At 46.6% G+C, this 23,695-nt stretch overlaps 1 protein-coding gene across 5 annotated transcripts in view; it reads left to right on the plus strand.

The window, feature by feature from the left end:
* Positions 1-222: 222 nt before the first annotated feature.
* Positions 223-23,695, plus strand: part of SLC6A4 (solute carrier family 6 member 4) — a 44,068-nt gene continuing 20,595 nt past the window's right edge. For 2 of the 5 annotated variants that reach the window (XM_045199288.3, XM_024564911.4), the window contains exons 1-2: positions 223-460; positions 22,323-22,775. In XM_045199288.3, the coding sequence (XP_045055223.2) occupies positions 22,433-22,775 (343 nt within the window). In that variant the 5' untranslated portion in view covers positions 223-460; positions 22,323-22,432. Of the gene's footprint in view, positions 461-11,408; positions 11,550-14,512; positions 14,686-14,954; positions 15,047-22,322; positions 22,776-23,695 lie in introns of those variants that run through there. The other 3 variants (XM_045199291.3, XM_045199292.3, XM_045199290.3) reach the window with 3 other exon arrangements.

Consider the following 23,695-nt stretch of genomic DNA (forward strand, 5'->3'; position numbering starts at 1 on the left):
CCAGCCCCTCACCGCCCCAGGCTTTCTCTCTTCCCAGAGCACCGACTCTGCTAGGGAGTGTGTGTGTGTGTGTGTGTGTGTGTGTGTGTGTGTGTGTGTGTGTTGGGGGAGGGGTCCTTCACCTCCCCAGCCCGGCCCCCGCCTCCCCTTTCCACTTACCTCCGCCCTGCAGCCCCCTCCCCCAGCAAGCGCGCCCAGGAGGTCCCTCCCCCCAGCCCAGGAGGGACGCGGCCGCGGGGAAACGTGAAGTTTGTGCGGCTCAAAATGACGCAAAAATTCTTGAAGAGCTCTTTGGCGGCGGATATCTAGAGATCAGACCATGTGAGGGGCCGAGAGTACAAATACGGCCGCTTGGGCGCAGCTCCCGTACAGGCAGCGGTCGCCCCCGGTGCCTCGAGGGCGCGAGGGTCGCCCTGCCTCGGCGAGCCCCGGGACCAGCCTCCCCACGGACTCCCAGCAGGTGGGTCCGCTTTCCTTCTTGCTTCTAACCCCCACTTTTTTCTCCAGAATTTCACCCCTGCCTGCCGCAGCGGGCACCCGCGAGGGCGTCCGTGCGCCTGAGCGGGGGGCGCCCGGATCCGCGGCCGCCCTCCCGGGAAGGACGAGTGTGGACGCGGGTCCGGCCGCCCGGGGGGATAGGTGGCCGCGGAGGGGACGAGCGGGCTCTGGACGGCTCCTTTGTCTGTCGCACCCACGGGCTTTGTGGTGCGCTGAGCACGAGAGGAAGACCCTGTGAGGACGGTCTAGGCAGAGTGCGGTCCTGCGCTTGGGGAAAAGTTGCTGTAGTCTCACCCAAGAGCTTCGGTCTGATCTCGATTTACTGCCGTCGAGTGCCGGTGGGTCTGTGCAAAGGCATTTCTGCAGGGCCAGTTCGGATTGACAAAAAAGCCTAACTAGAGAAATCTCTGAATGACACTTAGTGGACGAGTCTCCGTGCGCTTGGGTTGTTTCCACCGGCAGAGCTGCTGCGCGCTCAGACATCTTACCGGCCATTCAGAATTTACGTGGAACTCGGGCTCCAGCCAGCTCTTTCACGCGGCTGAAGTGTGTGGCCGTCAGCTGCGTGAAAATGTGTACGTTCAAATTTGTTTTTGAAAAAGCTCGTTGGGGCTGAAGAACACTAAGGATCACATTTCCATTTGCACTGGGTCTTTTGCGGAATGAATTGCTTTTTCAGTGGGGGTTCTAAAGAATTTGAGAAGGGTAGAATTTCTAAGTTAGACATAACAAAGGCTTGTGTGTATGTATTTTTATGGTCAGTTTGGTCCAGAATAAAATGAACTAGGTCAATGGATTATTTATGAGCCTGCTAGCTCTCATTATAGTAAGATGAGAGCAAATCCTTAACGTATCTTGCCTTCAGTTGCAGGGGAAAGTGTCTAAGGAAGCAACATTGGGACGTGTGTTTTATGAGTCGGAGGGGCACTGTGGGCAGTGCTCGTGTTCGGGTTTCTAGGAGTAGGGGGACATGCACAGCGTTATTTTCCCTCCCATCACTTTCTTTTGTACAGAGCCACTGATGCCCAAAGGTTCAAGCCTGGGGTGGAGGCAGGTTCTTCCCGGCTTGTGCAAATTGAACAAGCCTTTTGGCGCATGGGTTTTTCTGTTTTTCATTGAACCTGAATGAGAGCAGATTGCGACTGCTTCACAATTAATCAAAAGTCCCCTCCATGCCCTGGTGATCTAGGACATTTCAGGGATATAGTACCAGCACAGATATTCAAACTCATTTTTTTTCAGTCTCCTTGCTTAAGAAATACATATACAAGGGATGGGTGGTGGGGTGGCAGTAGGGGTGGAATACGTTGAAATTTAAATGAAATGAACAAAAACCTCAGAAGTTCCTCTTTGGGGGATTTTGAGTTGTCCCAGCATTTTGATGAAAGCCGGAGAGGCGTGTCAGAGAGTCTCACCCTTGGGTGAGAGGGCAGTGGAATGGGGTGCCTGGCTGGATGGGGTTGTCTCTTACATCAGGTTTACAAAAACACTGTGGGTGACCGCCCCTTGCCCCCCGAGAGAAACACAGGTAATTCCAGAAGCTAAGCCAGTAAGTGGCAGTTCCTTCTCTATACTAGTGGGATGGCACAGCTTGAGAGAACAAAGGCAGGGCTGTCTGAAGAAGTTTAATTTTAATTAAGCTTTAATGAATCAACAGGATATAGTCATGACTTGACTTTTTAAATAAAGATGCCTGGATGGCCAAAGGGGGGATGCAGTAATTTTTCTGTCACTTTAAGAAATCACCTTGTACCTTTGTAATTCTGGGTCAGCTCCTCTGGGTCTCTGGGGCCTCAGTCCTAAGTGAGGGGGAGGAGGGGGTCCTGCATAATGGGGTGTCTAAGTCTCCTGGACTCATTCTGTGACTGGGACCCTAACCTTTGTGCTTTAAACAAATACAAATCGAAATGATGGGGCAAAACGCCCGAGGGCCAGGACTCTCTACCCAGACGCTGCCATCAAATCAGGGACCTCTGGGGACCCCTTGGTTTCACTCTAAGGTGGAGGCTTTGCACACTCTGACACACTCAAGTCAAGGTCTGCACCTCCACCATGACCAACCAACAGGCCCAAGTTCCCCGACTCCCTGAGTCCCCTTTGCACGATGCCCAGGGTGTGGCACAGTGGAAATGGCCCCCAGCCAGAGCAGATGTGGGCTGCATGATTTTCTTTCCCGGCACCGTGCTATCGCCAGTTGGCCACACTCCCCTGAGGCTCGCACACAGACCAGGCTGGTGTGTGCTGTCAAAGGTCTGATGAAGTGCCCTGTTTCTCCTGCCTGGGGCACGTGATGCTGACCTAGCTGCTCCCGTGGGTCCAGGGGCTGCCGCCCCAACCCTGGACCACGGGTACTTGTCAGTTTCTGGGTTTAACCGGACAAAAGAGCACCCTAAGGAGGGCAAACTGCGTCTTTCTGGGAGGGACCCGGGTGGAAAACAGATGGAACTAGCCTTTAAAAGAAACTTGACATAAAGGATTTTCCCTGGGCAGAGGGGTGAGCAGCTTTTCTTTCCTTATTTTTTAAAAAAAGTTTATTTATTTATTTTTAGAGAGAGAGGAAAGGAGGGAGAAAGAGAGGGACAGAAACATCAATGTGTGGTTCCCTCTCGCACACCCCCTGCTGGGGCCCTGGCCCCCAACCCAGGCATGTGTCCTGACTGGGAATCAAACCAGTGACCCTTTGGTTCGCAGGCCGGCACTCAGTCCACTGAGCCACACCAGCCAGGGCTGAGCTGCTTTTCTAGGTGGGCACAAGGCTCACTTTCGGCTGACTCAGACCCCTTATTTCTAGGCAGAGCTCATCGCTCTGACGGGTCCACCCTCAGAAATGGTCTCTGCATTGCGCAGCTGTGGAGGGGGCATTGCCTCCAGCCTGACCGCTGTCCCTGCTCCCTGACTGGGAAGATGAATGCTCGCTTACTGAACGTCAACAGCGCGTTGTTAACCCACGTGTTTTCCCAGCCCCGTGTCTACTGGGGTGACAAAATGAGCCGAGATAAGGCAGGTCTGACCGCCTCATTTTCTTCTTTCCTTTGGCTCCCCCGGTTGGAAGTTGGCAGCAACCCTCTCACCGCCACCCCAACCCTGGACCAAGGACAGGTACTTGTTAGTAGGTCTTTAAACCATAGGCTTTTAAAAAGCCACAACCAGAGAGCCCCCCATTAACCCCAGAAACCTCTGGACTACAGAGTGAGAGATGAACCCCAGCAACACGGAGACATGGAGGTGACATCCCAGGGCCAGCTCAGTGGCAGATGGCATGGGGAAGGTCTCCTGGGATCCTGGGCACCGTTCTTTGTGTCAACATTTGATATAGGGAGGGAAGAGATGAGAAGGGGTTGGGGACAAGGTCAGTGGCAGACCTGAGAGAGCCGGCTGTGTGCTCTGGGAGGAGCCAGAGCTGGAGGTGGGTCGGTGGGTTGGTGGGCTCGGCAGGAGGGAGAAGGTTAGTGGGCCTTTTCCCTCTTGTGTTTTTCTGTGGTCTTTCTGGGCATATTCAGTAAAAAAAAAAGAACATTCTATTTCCTTTGTTACTGAGTTGCTGAATGAAAACAGAATAAACTGGAGTCTTTTGCTCTAAGAAGCTCCCTCAGTGGAGGGAGGCCCAGAGCTGGAAGGGCCTTGGAGGGGTCTGCTCCAAGTCCTCTACCGCTTGCTCAAGCCTGCCCACAGCCCGGGAGGACTCAGCCAGGCCTGGAACCTGAGTCTCCTGCACACCATTCTTTTTTCTTCCCTGGGTGTGTTGTTTTTAAATGCTAATCCAGTTAGTTGGCTCTTTCCCTTGTCTCAGAGGAAAGGAGCTGGGGTAGAGAGGAAAGGGGAGGGGAGGGGAGGGGAGGGCCCCGGGGGCAGAGAGGAGATAGGCTATTCTGGGCTATTCTGGGCTATTCTGGGCACTCCACAGGGCAGCCAGCTGGAGGTTTGATCCGATGGAGGTTTCCCAGCTCCTCTGAGGGCTAGAATTATTTTTCTCCCCCTAATTTTTAATTTTGAAAAATTTCAACTGAAAAGGCAGAGAAATGGTCCAGTGAACCCTCACCCAGATTCACCAGTTGTTAACATTTTGTCACATTTGTACATGTAATCTCTAATTCTACACATATCTAAGTTTTGCATGTGTGATATAGACATGATTTGATACACTGTGTATATTACAGGACATAATGTAATAATTATACAATTTACATATGTATATAATTTGGGGGTTGGACCTTGCAGAATTTGCAGACATCCAAGTACTTCTCCCAAAATACTTCAGCCTGTGTCTCCTAAGAACAAGGCTGTTTTCCTAATAACCAAGCTGCATTATTATCATATTTAGGAAATTTAACATTGGTAAAGTATATTATTGACTACACAGGCCATATTCAAATTTCTCCCACTATTTCCATGATATTCTTTTTAGCTTCAAGGGTTACTTTTTGAGACTGGAAACTCCCAGGGATTGGGAACCGTCTCTTGCCCTTATTTTGGTGTATCTGACAACTGGATTGGTATTGGGTCACGATGAACTGCCTTTTCATGAATGTCCCCAAACTGTGGTGTGACTCCTTGTAAAGCACATTTCAGAACTTCTTGACCTAAGAGTATAGGCGCCTGCACTCTTGGGTGGTGTTGCTTGAACACCCAAGTCACGGACATCTCCGCTCTGCTGCCTGACCCCATCTCTCCCCCAACTTTGCTCTCCCACCCAGAGAAACAGACCCCATTCCCCCTCTCCTCGAGTCTTCATCACTCGGGTTTTATTTCATTGCTCTTCAAATCCCTTTCTCCTCCTCTTCTCTCTCCCACCTCGCTCAGCTGCCACAAGTAATTCCACCCTTATTTCGTAACACTTTCCCTGGGGCTGGTTTTTCTCTCTCTCCTCCCTCCTCTTCCCGTCTTGGCTGCCTTTGTGAGTCTAATCCTGTTTGTTTCACAAGAAAGTCTCTTAGTAATATACCTATAGTAAGAAAAGAAAATCTGTGTTTAGAAATGCTCCTATATTTTTTAATCTCAATTTTTGTTTATTGCAAAATTGCACTATAACAACAATAAAGGAGTGTTGAGAAGGTGTAAGGGATCCTCCTAACCCTGCTTACTCTAACACGTCACTGTTGGAGTTTCCAGGGTCTCCTCCCCAGCCAGTCCACATTGAAACGTATGACGGCGGCAGAGTGAAAGCAGTTTTGTTTTCTGCAAACAGTTAAGTTGTGAAGTTAAGTGTAATAAGGAATTCATGTCATCAACTTCTAAAACTCTTTTTTAAAGTTATATTTTATTGTTCATGCTATTACAGTTGTCCCAATTTTTCCACTTTTGTCCCCCTCCACCCAGACACCCCCAACTCCCTTAGGCAATCCCCGCACTGTGGCCCATGTCCATGGTCATGCATATCTGTTCTTTGGCTAGTCTGTTCCCTATGCTGTACTTTACGTCCCCATGACTGTTCTGTAACTACCAATTTATACTTCTTAATCCCTTCATCTTTTTTACCAATCCCCCCAACTCCCCTCCCCTCTGGCAACCATCAAAACGTTATCTGTATCTATGATTCTGTTTCTGTCCTGCTTTGTTCGTTTATTTTGGTTTTTAGAGTCAATTATTGATAGATATGTATTCATTGCCATTTTATTATTCATAGTTTTGATCTTGTTCTTCTTCCCCCTCCTCCTCCCTCCTTCCCCCCTCCCCTTTTCTCTCTTCTCCTTCTCCTCCTCCTTCTTCTTCCTTAAGAAGACCCTTTAACATTTTATAATACTGGTTTGGTGGTGATGAACTCCTTTAGCTTTTTCTTGCCTGGGAAGCTATTTACCTGTCCTTTGACTCTAAATGATAGCTTTGCTGGGTAGAGTCATCTTGGTTGTAGGTCCTTGCTTTTCATCACTTTGAATATTTCTTGCCAATCCCTTCGGGCCTGCAAAGTTTCTTAGGAGAAATCAGCTGACAGCCTTATGGGGGCTCCCTTGTAGGTAACTGAGTACTTTTCTCTTGCTGCTTTTAAGACTCTCTCTTTGTATTTAACCTTTGGCATTTTAATTACGATGTGTCCTGGGGTGGGCCTCTTTGGGTCCATCTTGTTTGGGACTCTCTGGGCTTGATGGACTTGTATGTCTATTTCCTTCACCAAGTTAGGGAAGTTTTCTGTCATTTTTTCAAATAAGTTTCCAATTTCTTGCTCTTTCTCTTCTCCTTCTGGCACCCCATATGAAGCCAATGTTGGATTGTTTAAAGTTGTCCCACAGGCTGCTTACACTATCCTCATCTTTTTGGATTCTCTTTTCTTCTTGCTGTTTTGCGTGGCTGTTTTTGCTTCCTCATGTTCCAAATCATTGATTTGATTCTTGGCTTCATCCACTCTGCTTCAACCATTGTTTCCCTGTAAACTGTTCTTCATTTCATTTAGTGTATCCTTCATTTCTGACTGGATCTTTTTTATGCTGTTGAGGTCCTCACTAATTTCCTATATGAGCATTCTTATAACCAATGTTTTGAACTCTATATCTGTTAGATTGCTTGTCTTCATTTAGTTTAGTTCTTTTTCTGGAGTTTTGTTCTGTTCTTTCATTTGGGCCATATTTTTTTGTCTCCTCATTTTGGCAGCCTCTCTGTGTTTGTGTCTAAGTATTAGGCAGAGCTGCTACATCTCCTAGGCTTGATAGAGGGGCCTAATGCAGTAGGTGTCCTGTAGGGTCTAGTGGCACAGCCTCCCCTATCACCCAAGCTGGGTACTCAAGGCGCACCCACTGTGTAGACTGTGTATACCCTCCTGTTGTAGTTGAGCCTTGATTGCTGTTGCCACGTCCAAGGCCAGCCACCACCTGTGTTCTGTTCGTGGTCAGCATTAGCTACAGGGTGATCTGCAGATGGTTGCTACTTGTGCTGGGTTTAGAGGTTCCCAGGAAAGACCGAACTGTGAACCAAGGCTGGCTGCTGCTAGTGCTGGGCTTGGGGCCGGTTACCAAGAGGGATAGGACTATCTGCTGCTTGTCAGATGCTGCTTGTTTGAGAGAATTTAGGAAAATTTGCAGCATGGACCAAGACAGGCCCTTTGTATGGAAAAGCCTGGAAACAACTTGGGCGGGCCCGAAAGTTGAATGGGGAGGAGCCTCAGAGAATCACCAGGGTGGGGCAAACAGTGTGAGCCAGGTTGGTGGAGTCTCAGATAGACACGGCACTCACTTGCCAGCTCTTTTGCGGGGAGGGCTTAGAAAATGAACAATGGCCTCTGCCAGCACTTCTGTCTGGGAGAAAGCTGCTCTACAGCTCTCACCCTGAAACAATTCAGTTCCTCCTTAATATGTCTCTGATGCCTTTCAATTTGCCGTCCCCATGCTGGAACTCATAGTGAGTGAGTCTGAGTAAGTTTGTGCATGGGCCCTTTAAGAGGAACTCCCTGGGATTCCAGCAGTTTCTACCTTCCACAGTCTCAATCCCCAGTGGTTTTTGCAGCAAGAAATTATGGAGACTTATCTTCCTGGCACTGGAACCTTGGGCTGAGGGGTCAGGTGTGGCCCTCACTCCTAAGATATCCCTCCTGATTTTTATCCACCACATATGGGTATGGGACCAGTTCTTTGTGTGTCTCCTCCCCTCCCACCAGTCTCGGTGAGATTTCTTCTTTAATTTCGTAGTTGTAGGACTTCCATTCAGTTCGATTTCTGGCAGTTCTGAATAATGGTTGTTCCGTAGTTTAGTTGTAATTTTGATGAGGTTGTGCGAAGAAGTGATCCCTGTCTATCTGTGTTGCCATCTTGACTGGAAGTTCAACTTCTAAAGCTCTTTAAAGGTGCCTGAAAGACCCCTCCAGGGAATCCATATGAGTTTCTATGCTTCCTTGTCTTTCTGTCCTTCAATTTAGTTTCCTTCAAGAACCAGAAAGAGCCGTGACCGATGTGGCTCAGTTGGTCAGGGATTGTCTCATGAAGCAAAGGGTCGCTGGTCCACTCCCGGTCAGGGCACATGCCTGGGTTGTGTGTTTGCTCCCCAACAGGGGTTGTGCCCCCCTCATATTGGTGCTCCTCTCCTTCTCACATTGTTGCTTCTTTTCTTCTTTTTCTCCCTCCCTTCTTCGCTCTGTCAAAATAAATAAATATATTTTTAAAAGAACTGGAAAGAATGTTAAAATAAACAAATAGCTCCTAGTCCGTTTCGTTGTCAATCTACCCCTGTTGTGGTAGGTAACAGTGCTGTGTTCAGTAGCACATATTTTAGATAATTCAGTGTTTTTATGGTTAAACTAGGATTCTGTAAGCTAGCTCAGGAGGCTAACCACCATTTACAACCTTTATCTCTGTGGGTAAAATATGTAAGTTCTAAGCAGGCAACTCACAAAATAGACATTCAGAACACAGACTGTCGGTGGGTGTGTCCAATGGTACTTGTTTCAAAGTCTGAAAAGCACACCTGTGCTCTTCTTTAATCCAAGACAAGTCAGTCTTTTCCAGTCCAGAGTCCATTAAAACTAGTGTTGGTGACAGTCTTCCCGCCACCCCCAAGATGCACGGCAGATTCTCCTGGAGCATGAGAACAGGGGGGGCAGGACCCTGAGAATGGGACCCCGAGGAAGAAAGAGGAGTGTCTCACTTGAGGCTCGAACCTGCCGGCATATAATCTGTGGTTCCCGGGCCCTGTGCCCAGAAAATCTGAAATAGCCCTTCTGTGCCGGGAGCTGTGCCGTGTACACGTCGGTTCAGCAAGTATGGAGCATGGAGATGTATAAGCCATGGCCCCTGCTTCCAGGGGAATGCGAAGCCAATATATGCAAAACAAACAAACAAAATACTGATGATACGCGATAACCAATGATGAATGATGGAGTAGACAGAGATCATCTCGGACTGTGGTGGTGAAAGGGAGCTTCATGGAGTGGGGTGGATAGAAACGGAAGCCAGGCCTCCTCACAGGATGCATGTCATTGGAGGGAGCGACGGTGTGGGGTGAGGATGCTTGCTGGCCCACCTGCCTCTGATAACCTGGAGTGCTTGTGAAAGTTCAGCACCCACATGAATCTCTTGAATTAAACTCTCTGGGTAGCAGCCCAGAGATCTGCTGTTTACAAGTTTCCTAGTAGCTCCAAGCCACTGATTGAGAGGAGCCAGCACAGACCAGTGAGTTCCAGTGGAAGGGCATAGAGGCCCCCAGCTTCTGGCACAAGCTGCCTCCTTCTTGTGCATGGGGCTACGAATCACTTAGCCTCGCAGGCCTCCGTCTCCCTGCATGGAGAGTGACGTAGAAAAGTAGAATTGGTTGCATATGCACGGTGGTGTGGTGACCATCAGCTCACTGAGTTAAATATTTGTCATACTTTTTAAAAAGATTTTATTTATTTTTTTTAGAGAGAGGAGAAGGGAGGAAGAAAGAGTGGGAGAGACTCGTCAATGTGTGGTTGCCTCTCGCATGCCCCCTACTGAGGACCTGGCCTGCAACCCAGACATGTGCCCTGACTGGGAATTGAACCCGCAACCCTTTAGTTTGCAGGCCAGCACTCAATCCACTGAGCCACACCAGCCAGGACAATTTGTTGTGCTTTTATTTAATTTCTACAACTGATCTGTCCCCGTAAATGGTCTATTTTACACACAAGAAAATTGAAGCTCAGAGAGGTTAAGCAACCTTGCCAAATTCACGTAGCCGGTGAGGGTGGATCTGGGATTCCCGTGCAGGTCTGTGAGACAGGAGAGCCGTGGGGTGTGGACACACAGGAAACATGAAGTGACACCTCAGGATCTGGCTGTTTGTATTCACTAAGGAGGGCTATTCATGCCTATAGAGGCCAAACACATTTCTTTTTATTAAGTCAAAATGAATAATCCATTGTACTTTTGGCCTGCCTCTGGAGCGATCTCAGCCTCACTACCAAGGGCTAATCCTCTAGATTTTACGCTCTTTGTGGAGAGAAGCTCGAGCTATCTTCTTCCAGGCAGAGAAAGTTCTGGACTGAGACCCTTTTTTTACTCATGATAATCAGCCCCAATGGCCCTGGGGATTTTAGCCTATTAATTCCTTTCCCAAAATTAAATTGTCTGACTGTCTCACACAAGGAATTTTTTGGATAAAGAGATGGCTGGGTTTGTGGAGTTCATTTCTACTTATGGCCCCCAAAGAGCAGATTTTCTCTACTCCATTCATATCTTGAAATCTCTTTACTTTGTTTGAAAGGTGAGCCAGGAGTCCCCGTGGCTTCTGACCTATGACACACACCTCAAAGAGCTCAACAGTCAAAACCAGATATTTACATTTTACCGTGTTTCGGTATCGTCCATTAGTACTCATAAGAATACTATTTACTACTTTATAATAACAGCTACTTTAGAATTATAGCTATTCCTTGATTCTTTCAGGTTGAAAGTTTAAGGTCAGAAGTTTTAATTTTGGTCTTGTCTTTAAAAAAAAGTCCTTTCCACAAATACGAACCCCTTTCTTACACCGTAGAGCTTGTGAGCCGGAATCAACTTAATTCAGGGACTTCTGACAGAAGCTGGACAACAAATAGCAACAAAAGGAAGACTTTTATAACCTGAGGGCGCCCTGGCCAGGGTGCTCAGTTGGTTGCACCGACGTCCTGTACACAAAAAGGTTGCAGGTTCAATCCCTGGTCAGGGCACATACCTAGGTTGCAGCTTTGATCCCGAGGTGGGGTGCGTATGGTGGGGTAGCCCGTCGATGTTTTTGACATTGATGTTTCTCTCTCTCTCTCTCCCTGAAATCAATAAACATATCCTCGAGTGAGGATTAAAAAAAAAAAAAAGAAAGCAACAACTCCCTGAGGGCTGGACGTGGCACATCACATCCTCAGAGACCTCAGTTCGCGCTGGGAGGCGCCACAGCATGAAGAGCAGCACCAGCCTCTCCCTCGTCAAGCGTCCCGTTGTTTTTCCCCCCAGGTCTTGGCCTTGGACCCGAATGCCATGAAGGCAGGACTGTGCCTGCCTTGTCTCCAAGAACCTAGCACGTAGCGGGCAAACCTCACATCACTGCCCAGTTAGGGCGGACCCGTGGCAGAACACTGGGTTTGGTGTTTACCGTTTCAGTTGGTGCCTGAGCTCTGTAATTCCTGTCACCCTCGCTTGGTAGGTGTGGGTCTTGGGACCTTTAGACGCCCTCCTAATAGCTAATGCAAATTGCTGCTTGGCTGTATGACCTGTAATTAACCTTATTTCAGTGGTAGACCCATAATTCCTGGTGGTTTTGTTTTGTTTTTGAAATGGAAATTGAGCATCCTGAGAAATGAACTCACTTTGATCTCCATGTCTGAAGTCAAAGTCCAACATTTCTGCAGTGTTTCTGCTTAGATTGTGCTGAGGAGCTTCACACAGACACAAAGGGACAGGCATTTCCAAACAACTGGGTGGTTACCTGACTAATCACTGTAACTGTAATTACATGCTTGTTCAGATACTGGTTCCCCTGGCTACAGAGACAGGGTTTGTGGAAAGAAGAATGGAGATTTGATCAGAAGTTTAAATAGAAACGATCCTTTTTACTAAGGGAGGTGGGGAGGGACAAAGTAGTCCACTCCCTGGGCTGAGAGAAGGACTGTGAACAGGAAGTCGACCGTCAGCCCGTCAACTGGCTACCTCTGGTGTGTGAGAGAGGCTCCTGCCTGTCAAGCTGTCGTCCCACCCAGGAGTTGGGTCACATGGCACCAGGCACCAAGCAGGGACTGTCCCTGCTCAGCCTGGGACCGCGGCATATATTCAAGGTGCAAAGGAAGGGTCCCGGGGCTTTTTCTGGCCGTGGAGAAACTCAAAGCCTGCTTGGCGGAGATCACAGCTGTCACATCAACCTTGTCTGTAATCTCTCTGCTCAGCAGGATAAAAATATCTCTTAAAGAAGAAAGCTTTCAAGAGAGAATTCTTGGAAACCAACCTTAGCAACTCTAACTTCTCTATTCCTGAGCTGGCTTGCTCCCCATCACTGTTACCTGCCCAGTGGGGAAAGCTGGTCAGTGCTCTGTAGAATCCGGAACCTGGACAAGGAGTCGGGATCCACAGGCAGCATCCTGCCGGCAGAAGGGGTTCCAGGCCAGGCCATCTGCTCATGGCTGACCTATTAGTAACCAATCGGCAGAGGCTTGGGAGCAAATTGGAGAAAAGATGTGCGTCTCTGCCAGTTTTGTGGCTTCGAGTGGCTGTGACTTCTGTGTTTGCAGCCCAGGTTCTGTGGTCAGGGGTGGGAGCACAGTAGGATAACCCCAGAAAGCAGAGCTGGATGGAGAAAGACCAGCCTCTGGGGAGAAGCAACCTGAAGTGACCGATTGGCTGAGGGACGCTCTTAACATGTTTTCTTACAACTCAGGCCATTTCAGCCTGCTGATAATTTTTTTTTTTTAGAGTGCTGGGGATATTTCAGGAAACGAGGCCTTTGTAATACTCAGAACAAAAACAGGGAATAGCGTGTATTCTTGTAGCAGCTGCTTGTGACAGGTGCCAAGAAGCCAAGCTCAGATGCCTGGGGGATGAGCCCCTGAGGGCCCTCATGAATGCACATTGTCCCTCAAAAGTTCACCGACACACACATTTTCCAACTTCCCTGCAGAGCGCCCCAGGGAGAAAGCCAGTGGAACCTAGAACAAATCACCCGACCCCTGCAGCAGGAAGGTGCGGAGTTGCGGCGTGGCGGAATGTTCATTCCCCTGCCAATGTATCCTCGCAGGGGAGGATGTTTTCCTTCCATAGGCCATGGTGGATGTGCCAGAGAAAAGTTGGGCGAGGCTTTGCTCTTTGAGCTTCAATTTAAATGAGAGGAAAGTTGCGTACGAAAGATAGGAAGAAGAAAATTTTGAGTATAATTTTGAAGGTGGAGAAACAGAGATCAGGCACGGGGGGCCCCAGTCGGGGGCAGGCTCTGTCGCCGAGTGCCACCTGGCACTCATCATAAAGCTCTTTATCTCTGCCATCTGGTCTTCCAGTTCATGGGCGTTTAGTGTGGAGAGCCTGTTGCTGATTGAGGCCGGAGAGTAGCGCAGAGGCCGCCTTCAAACAACACAGCCAGGGACCACCACGTGCAGGTGGCCTTCCGCTGTGTATTTAAACATATGGGCATCTCATAAAAATGAACTTAAAAAATTCCTTGGCCTCCTAGAGCCTTATGGAGAGTGAGAGGATGTGTGCTTATTTTAAAACTTCATCAAGTCTAGTTGAGGTCCTAGGGAAGGGGGGAGCCAGGACAGGCTGGACAGCAGCGCAAACAGGAGAAGAGTGGGGTTTCATCGAGACTGTTCTTTGCAGAAATTTGTATTCTTCTCTGAGTGGTGTTTGTATCCTTGCGCCCAAGATAGGGGCAGGGGTGGGGGCCAAACAGCTGGGAGAGGTAGAACCCAGGACACCTACTCCACCCCCTTAGACACACGCACTAGCTCCATAGCGCCGGTTTCTCTCGTTGCTGTAATATTTTTGGCAACGATAAATTCCTTAAAGATTTTTATTTTCTATTGTACAGAAGACAGAACCCAACACACATAAAACTGCGCTTACTTGTGTTCCGGGTCTTCATGTCTCCTCCCTGCCGATACTTGTGTTTGCAGTCACCGCTATGGATCTACTACTTCGTGTTCTACTTCTCTACTCATCACATCTGTCTTTACATTTCCGTGTGTGGGTGGTTACATCGTACCCACTGAAAGCCCAGAGGAGGCGGGACGCTCACACCGCCCTCTCTTGTGAGCTACCCATTCCTAGCCACCCTCCCAGTTGGATTTGCAAGGGTAGGATAAACCTTTGCATTATGACTAGGGGGGCAGGCGCCCTGGGGTGTCTTTTGCTAGAGAGGTATATGATCTGAGCTAAGCAGAAATGTGCTTCAAATTGCAAACTGTTTCCAGAGTCTGAAAAGGTCAGGCCCAGAAGAAATGAAGTTCGCTGGAAGGTTTTGGTTGTTTACTTCTTTATAGCAGGCCGTAGGTCTAAAGTCCAAAAGGGCTCGGCTTTCCACCCCACATTTGACATCTCAGACCTTAGTCCAGAGGAGAGAAATCTGAACTGACTTCCCTGCACCTTTGCCCACGGCAGTGATATGCTGGAGGCGGGGAGGGTGGCCCTGCCCTCCTCACCTGTGGGGACAGACATACCAGCCTTGTCTGCATCTGTAACCGAGCTCCTTTCCCTGGCTCTTCTGCCGTGGATGAGAGGTGCCCCGCTGCCCCTATTGCAGAATAACAAGTGGATTAGCCGCAGGAGCTGCTGGGAGTGCCAAGAAGAATGAATGGTGAGCGGCAGCGCGGTGTAAGACCCAGTAGGACTTGCAGAGGCCTAATGGGAACAAAGAAAGGAGAAGCGCAGATGGACTGGACACAGCCAGGAGCAGCTAGGAAGTGCTCAAAGGCTTCTAAGAGCCGGGTGACAGGGAGAGTGAAAAAGTCTGCAGCTCAGGAGCTGGGGGTGCCTCCCAATGGGTGGTCTTTTCAATTCTATCATTTGCTCTTTTCCTCTTTAAGTCACATCTGTAGTTTACATAAAATATACTTTGAGTTGCAGCTTAAATGTTGGAGAGGACTGTCCTTATCCACTTGCAGGCTGAAACCGCCTCTTCATTTGTTACTCTTTTCCCAGCACAGCATCCAGGACAGGTAAGTACCCTGGGGAGCCTAGGCAACGTGAGCATCTTCTTACATTCTTCCGAGTTACTGGTGAACTCCAGCGTGAGGTTCCCGTCCTAAAGTGAAGCAAATACTTTGTTCTTAAGTGAAGCCTGTGCAGGACCTTGGTGGTTTGCTGTCTATTTTTATTTCTTTTGTTTTTCCCTTTTCAAATTAATTGATTGAGATTTGAAAGATGTAGTTGATTTTATTGACTCTCTGATAGAAAATAGGATGTCTCACATTAACAGATGCATTTATAATTTTATTAACTAATGTAGTTTAAAGTGTACAATGAGCAGATCCAAGATAGTAGCAGAGTAGGTGGATGTTACACTCACTTCCTCCCAGGATCCAACTGAAATTACAACTAAGTTATAGAGCAATCAACCTGAGTAACAAACTAGAAACTAGCTAAAGAGAAGTCGTATAACCAGGGATTTATGGAAGAAGCCACATCAAGACTGGTAGGGACGGCAAAGATGCGAAAGGGGTTGGCCCCGCTCCCATGAGCGGCTGAGGCTGAGCAGGGATGGCACAGCTGCAGAGGGTCCCCCGAGTAAGTCTGGGGTCTCAACCCCAAGCCGGGCTCCCCAGCCCAGAGCACCAGAGCCTGGAAGAGGTGCCCGCATGACACCTGGCTGTGAAAGTCAACAGGGATTCTCTTCGCCAGGGAGAGACAGGAGTCTGCTAGAGACACAGGCATCCTCTTAAAGGGCCGATGCACAAAATCTCATTTGCAGCCACTCACCCTGGGCTCTGGTGGAGGAAGGGCGAGCGGACTAGAGTCATGTGAGGAGCAACTGGGGCTTGTGGTTCTGGGGAGAGAACTGAAGAGACAGCTGCCATGATACGTGTGCTGAGTCCCTCTCCCACACCACAGGCACCATCTTTCTTGGGTGGAGCACTCCCCTCCAAACAGCCTCAGCCTGGGGAACACAACAGCCCCACCTTCCTGGCTTCCTGTTGCCCCTCCCTGCAGAGCCTGTACCCTGCTGGAAGGGCACCTGCCTGGGCCAGAGGGTCAAGGTCTGAGCAGACTCAGGGGGTAGTCAGTGACTGAGTTGTATGGCTTTGGGGTGAAGGCATTCCCCCCCTTTCCTGTGAACCTGGCTGGTGCCTCTGCCTCACAAGAGATCTGCTAGCTCCACTCTCCAGGCTCCTGGCAGCCCCACCCTCCCCACAACTGGTGGCTGCACCCTACCGAAGTCTGGGCCAAACCATGGCCAGGCTCAGTTGTGTGGCTCTGGGATGGGGGCTACTCCCCCCACTGTCCCTCAAGCCTGACCAGTACATGCCCCTATGGGAGACCCATTTTCCTGACTCCTAGCGCTCCTGCCCCGCTGAGATCGCGTCCTTGACAGAATCTGGGACAAACTGAGTTGTGTGGCTCTAGGACAGGGACCATTTTTTCCCCCACATGCCCAAGCAGTGCAGAGCCCTCCCTTCTCTCAGCCAAATCGTGGTCTATTTGGGCCTGATAAACTCTGTTGGTCTTACCCCAACAACATTCTAAAACCCCACCGCTTCACAAAGGTGTGCAGGCACCCAGAGAGTGGCAGTAGACTTGGTATACCCTGGGACACTTGCTGAGTGGCCTCAGACCCAGCATTGGCACCAAATTTTAACCTGTAGCGATCTGGTAAACACCACTCGCCCTTACCTAGTGACTCACTAAGAACCTTCCTCATGCAACTCAAGTACCACCGGAGGCTCTTTCAGTGACTGAGCCTAACAGGCAGCTGCAAGCGGAGACAGGAGGAAGGGGATCTCAGAGTGCCTTGGAACTTTTGTTGATCTGGGCCTGGTGCCGGTAAAAGCTGGCCTAGGTGTACAGCTTGGTCCTTTCTGTGTACACACAGGTCCAGCAGAAGCAGCCACAAACTGTGGATCACTTTGGAGCTCCAAACAGGTTGTACAGGGCTCGTCACAGACAGTGTCTGACATTGGCCAGCCCCAGAGTCCCTGTCCAGAGGCTCCAGCATCAACACACCCAGTAGCCAGCTTCTGAAAACATCAGAGCAGGATCCAAATAGCTTCACAAGCAGCATAAAGATCTTGACAGGCGCCAGACCCTGCAGAGGCGAATTCTGTTTCACGAGGTCAGCACCTGCACAGCAGCTCATACTGTGGTCAGGGTTGATCCTCAGAGTCAGCCAGCCTGAGCGTTGACCCCATGAATGAAAGGGTCAATAACAATCAAGACTCAATTGAAATATGAGGGCCCACATAACCCACACAAGGGACATTCCTGGAGCACTCAGCTCAGGTGATCGAGGAGACTGTGCCACTGGGTCCCCAGGACAACTACTACATAAGGCCACCCTACCAAGACTGGGAGTCATAGCAGATCTACCTAATACACTGAAACAAACACAAAAGGACAGCCAAATTGGGGAGACAAAGAAGCATACCCCAGATGAAAGAACAGGAGAAATCTCTGGAAAAAAGCTAAATGAAATGGAGGCAAACAATTGATCAGATATAGAATTCAAAAAGTGGTTATAAGGATGTTCAAGGAACTTAGGGAGAGCTATAACAGTGTGAAAAAGAATATGGAAATCATAAACACAAATTAGTCAGAAATGAAGAATATAGTATCTGAAAGGAAGAATACACTGGAAGGAATAAACAGTAGGTTGGATGACGCAGAGAATTGAATTGGTGATTTGGAAGACAAGGTAGCAGACAACACCCAATCAGAGCAGCAAAAAGAAAAAAGAATTTAAAAAATTCTGGGTAGTTTAAAGGACCTTTGGAACAACATGAAGTGTAACAACAACCTTATCATAGGGGTACCAGAGGAAGAAGAGAAAGAGCAAGGGATTGAAAATGTATTTCAAGAAATAATGAGCGCCCTGGCTGGGTATGTCCATTGGTTAGAGCATTGTCCCAATATGCTAAGGCTGTGAGTTTGATCTCCAGTTTGGGCAATTACAAGAAGCAACCAATGAATGCATAAATAAGTAGAACAACAAATCGGTGTCTCTCTTTTTCTCTCTCTCCTCCTTCTCTTCTCCCCTCTTTCAAATCAATTTTTTAAAAAAGAAATGACAAAAAACTCCCCTAACCTAGTAAAGGAAAAATAGCAAGTCCAGGAAGTGCAGAGAGTCCCAAAGAAGATGAACTCAAAGAGGCCCACACCAAGACACATTATAATTAAAATGGGAAAGATTAAAGACAAAGAGGGAATCTTAAAAGCAGCAAGAGAAAGATAGTGAGTTACCTACAAGGGAGCTCCCATAAGACTAACAGCTGACTTCTCAATAGAAACATTTAGGGCCAGAAGGGATTGGCAAGAAATATTCAAAGTGATGAAAAGCAAGGACTTACAACCAAGACCACTTTACCCAACAAGGCTAGCATTTAAAATTGAAGGAGAAACAAAGAGCTTCCCAGACAAGAAAAAAGCTAAAGGAATTTCTTATCACCAAACCAGTATTATAAGAAATGTTAAAGGGCCTTCTTTAAGAAGAAGAGGAAGTAGACAAAAAAAGAACAACATAATTAAAAGAATAAAATGGTAAAATATGTACCTATCGATAATCACTTTAAATGTGAATGGCTTAAGTGCTTCAATCAAAAGACATAAAGTAACTGAATGGATAAGAAGAGAAGACCTTTGTATATACTGTTCACAAGAGGCCCACCTCAGAACTAAAGATGCACACAGACTAAAAGTAAAGGGATGAAGAAAGATATTTCATGCAAATAGAAAGGAAAAAAAAAGCTGGGATAGCAATATTATAGCTGACAAAATAGACTTTAAAACAAAGGGTGTAGTAAGAGACAAAGAAGGACACTACATAATGATAATGTGAGCAATCCAATAAGAGAATATAACCCTTGTAAACATTTATGCACCCAACATAGGAGCACCTAAATATATACAACAAATCTTGATGGACATAAAGGGAGAAATTGTGATACAGTCACAGTTGGGTATTTTAACACCCCATTAACATCAATGCATAGATCTTCCAGAAGGAAAACCAACAAGAAAATAGTGGCTTTAAATGACACACTAAATCAGATAGATTTAATTGGTATCTTCAGAGCATTTCACTCCAAGGCATCAGAATATACATTCTTTTCAAATGCATATGAAACATTTTCTAAGGTGAACCCCATATTAGGACACAAAACAAGTCTCACTAAATTTGAGAAATTTGAAATCATATCAAGCATCTTCTCTGACCACAATGGTATGAGACTAGAGATCAGTGACAAGAAAAAAAAACACTAAAAAACACACAAATGCATAGGGGCTAAATAACATGTTACTAAGCAATGAATGGATTACCAATGAGATCAAGGAAGAAGTCAAAAGATACCTTGAAATAAATGAAAATGAGAACATACTGACCCAAAATCTATGGGACACAGTGAAAGCAGAACTAAGAGGGAAACTTACAGTGTTACAGGCCTCTCTCAAGAAATGAGAAAAAGCTCAAATAAACAATCTAACTTTACACTTGAAGGAACTTGAAAAAGATCAACAAACAAAGCCCAAAGTGAGTAGAAAAAAGGAAATAATAATAGATATCATAGCAGAAATACACAAAGTAGTCTAAGAATACAAAAGACCAATGAAACAAAAAACTGGTTTTTTGAAAAAACAAACAAGATCGACAGACCTTTAACCAGACTCACTAAGAAAAAAAGGGGACCCAAATAAATAAATTAGAAATGAAAGGAGAGAAGTAACAACTGGCACCACAGAAATACAAAGTAAGAAAATATTGCAGACAACTATATGCCAACAAATTGGACAATCTGGAAAAAATAAATAAATTCCTAGAAACATACAATCTTCTAAAACTTTAATCAGGAAGAATTAGAAAATCCAAATAGACTGATTACAATGAATGAAATTGAAGCAGTAATCAAAAACCTCTCAACAAACAAAAGTCTTGGACTGGATAGTGTCACAGGATAAATTTACCAAACATTCCAAGAACTAACACCTGTCCTCAAACTAGTCCAAAACAGTCAAGAGGAGAGAAGCCTCCCAAGCTTATTTAATGAGACCAGCATTATCCTATAAACCAAAAACCAGATAAAGATACTACAGAAAAAGGAAGTTATAGGCCAATATATCCCTGATGAACATAGATGCTAAAATCCTCAACAAAGTATTAGCAAATATGATCCAGCAGCATGTTAAAAAGATCATACACAATGATCAAGTGGGATTTATTCTGGGGATGCAAGGTTGGTACAATATTTATAAATCAATCAATGTGATATATCACATAAACAAAATGAAGAATAGAAGTCATGATCATATTAACAGGTGCAGAAAAAGCATTTGATAAAATCCAGCACCCATTTATTATAAAAATTCTCAGCAAAGTGGGAACAGAGGAAACATACTTCAACGTAATAAAGGCCATAAATGACAAACCCACAGCCAACTTCATACTCAATAGGCAAAAACTAAAAGCATGTCCCTTAAGATCAGAAACAAGACAGGAATGTCAATTTTTAGCACTCTTATTCAACATAGTACTAGAAATCCTAGCCACAACAATCAGGCAAGAACAAGAAATAAAAGGCATTCAAATTGGAAAGAAAGAAGTAAAACTGTCATTATTTGTGGATGGCATGATACTGTATTTAGAGAACCCTAAAGATTCCACCAAAAAACTACTAGAACTGATAAATGAATTCAGTAAAAGAGCAGGGTACAAAATAAATATCCATAAACCAGTTGCATTTTATACACCAATAATTAACTATCAGAAAGGGAAACTAAGGAAACAATTTCATTTACAATTGCATCAAAAATAAAATAAAATATCTAGGATACATTTAACCAAGGATGTAAAAAATCTGTACTCAGAAAATTATAAAACACTGAAGAAACTGGAGAAGATACAAATAAGTGGAAGCACGTACTGTGTTCATGAATAGAAAGAATTAACATCATTAAAATGGCCATACTCCCCAAAGCAATCTGTGGAGTCAACACAATTCTTATCAAAATACCAATGGCATATCTACAAAACTAGAACAAATATTCCCAAAATTTATATGGAACCACAGAAGATCCCAAATAGCCTCAGCAATCTTGAGAAAGAAATACAAAGTTAGAGGTATCACACTACCTGATATCAAACTATACTACAAGGTCATAGTAATCAAAACAGCATGGTACCAGCATAGAGACAGACATATAGATTAATGAAACATAATAGAAAGCCCAAGAATAAACCCACACCTTTATGGTCAATTAATATTTGACAAAGGAGACAAGAACATGCAATGGGATAAAGATAGTCTTACTATGTTCTCCCATTAAAGATACATCTGATAGGGGGTTAATATCCAAAATTTATAAAGAACTTATACAACACAACACCTAAAACACACACACACAACCCAATTAAGAAATGGGCCAAGGACCTAAATAGACAATTTTCCAAAGAGTATATACAGATGGGCAGTAGGCATATAAAAAAAACGCTCAGTGTCACTAATCATCAGAGAAATGCAAATTAAAACCACAATGAGCCCTGGCTGGTGTGGCTCAGTGGATTGAGTGCCAGCCTGCAAACCAAAGGATCACCAGTTCCATTACCAGTCTAGGGCATATGCCTGGGTTGAGGGCCAGGTCCCAGTAGGGGGTGCTCAAGAGGCAACCACACGTTGATGTTTCTCTCCCTTTCTCTCCCTTCCCCACTCTAAAAATACATAAATAAAACCTTTAAAAAAATTAAAAATAGAACCGCCTTATGAGCCAGCCATTCCACCTCTGACATATCCAAAGAAACCCAAAACACTAAATCGAAAGAATACATGCACCCCATACACCCCTATGTTCATTGCAGGGTTATTTACAATTACCACGATTTGGAAGCAGCTCACGTGTCCCCAGAGTAGATGAGTGGATAAAACAACTATGGGACATTGCACAGTGCAATACTACTTGGCTATAAAAAATAAGGAAATCCTACCCTTTGTAACAGCATGGATGGACCCGGAGAGCATTATGCTAAGTGAAATAAGCCAGTCAGAGAAAGAAAAATACTGCATGATTTCACTCACACGTGGACTCTAATGAACAAAATAAAATAACACACCAAATAGAACAGACTCATAGATACAGAGAACACATTGGCAACTGTCAGGAGGGAGGAGTAAATGGGGGTCTGGGTGAAAAGGTGAAGCAAAAAAAGAAAGACATAGGGTGAGTTAATACCAAAACCAAGTAAAAATGCCTGATTTACCGTAATTCTTCTCTCTCTGTGTGCCTTTCCCACAGAGCCCTCCACCCCATTGATGTAAAGCTCTGAGGACCCCACAGATCTTGCACCAAGAATTCGGTTCTGGTCCTCGGCAGATGGGCGTCAGTACCATCTACTAGACAGCAGGATGGAGACCACACCTCTAAATGCCCAGAAGGAGCCGTCGGTGTGTAAGGATGGAGAAGACTGTCAGGAAAACGGACTTCTACAGAAGGGTGTCCCTGCCCCTGGGGATAAGGCTGAGTCTGGCCAGATCTCCAACGGGTACTCAGCAGTCCAGAGCCCCAGTGCAGGAGATGACACTCAGCACTCCATCCCAGCTGCCACCACCGCCCTAGTGGCTGAGGTTCACCAAGGGGAACGGGAGACCTGGGGCAAGAAGATGGATTTCCTCTTGTCGGTCATTGGCTACGCAGTGGACCTGGGCAATGTCTGGCGCTTTCCCTACATTTGTTACCAGAATGGAGGCGGTCAGTATCACGGGCGGAGAGCAGGGGCTCTGACCTGGGGGTGGTCCGTAAGAGCCTCTTAGGAGGCCAGAGGATAAGTTGTATCTTTTCTATCTTGTCTAACTGATAAGAGTTTGGGAATAGGATTGCTTAGACTTAGAAGCTTATCTAAACGAAAAAAATCTCCAATAAGCCAACACTTGAAGTCTGCATGTGTGAGGCTCTCTGGGCTATGAAGCTGGGATGAACTCTCCCAAACCTGGCCTCAGCAGATTCTCAACACCATCCACGCTCCATTTATTGAAGAGCTCCCTCCTCATCCCTGCATTATCCAAGCTCCACTCTCCACCCAGCGAGATGTGGGGATGACCGCAGCACTGGGCTGAGCTTCTTCACCCCTGCTGGGAGGCTCTGCTCAGAGGAGTCGGAGAGGGTAGGTCTGTGCAAGGAAGAATTGGGAGGTAGCTCTACCGTCCAGACCCTGCTGGGCCTTTGGACTTGTGTGACATCAGAGAAGGGTTTTAACTCAGGTCCAGAGTCTTTTTTTTTTTTTTAATTTTTATGTATTGATTTTAGAGAGAGAGGAAGGTAGAGAGAGAAACATTGATTTGTTGTTCCACTTATTTATGTATTCATTGGATGATTCTTATATGAGCCCTGCCCAAGGACAGAACCTGCAACCTTGGTGTGTTTGGATGATGCTCTAACCAACTGAGCTACCTGGCCATTGTCCAGACGCAGCTGCAAAGACAGTTCTTGTTCCCAGGGCCGGAAGGAGAGCCTGGCGCTCCCTGCCTGGGAGGAGTGGAGGTTGGAATTACTTCCTCTCCAGTGTGAGAGGACCCACCTCTAGCCTGAGCATTACTGAAGGGGCTGGGTCACCTGTGCCATTTCCCCTGTGCTCATTCCCTACGGTGAAGCCAGGCAAGCAAACCGTTTGG

This window comes from Desmodus rotundus, chromosome 9, assembly GCF_022682495.2.
Source record: "Desmodus rotundus isolate HL8 chromosome 9, HLdesRot8A.1, whole genome shotgun sequence".
Lineage (NCBI taxonomy): Eukaryota > Metazoa > Chordata > Mammalia > Chiroptera > Phyllostomidae > Desmodus > Desmodus rotundus.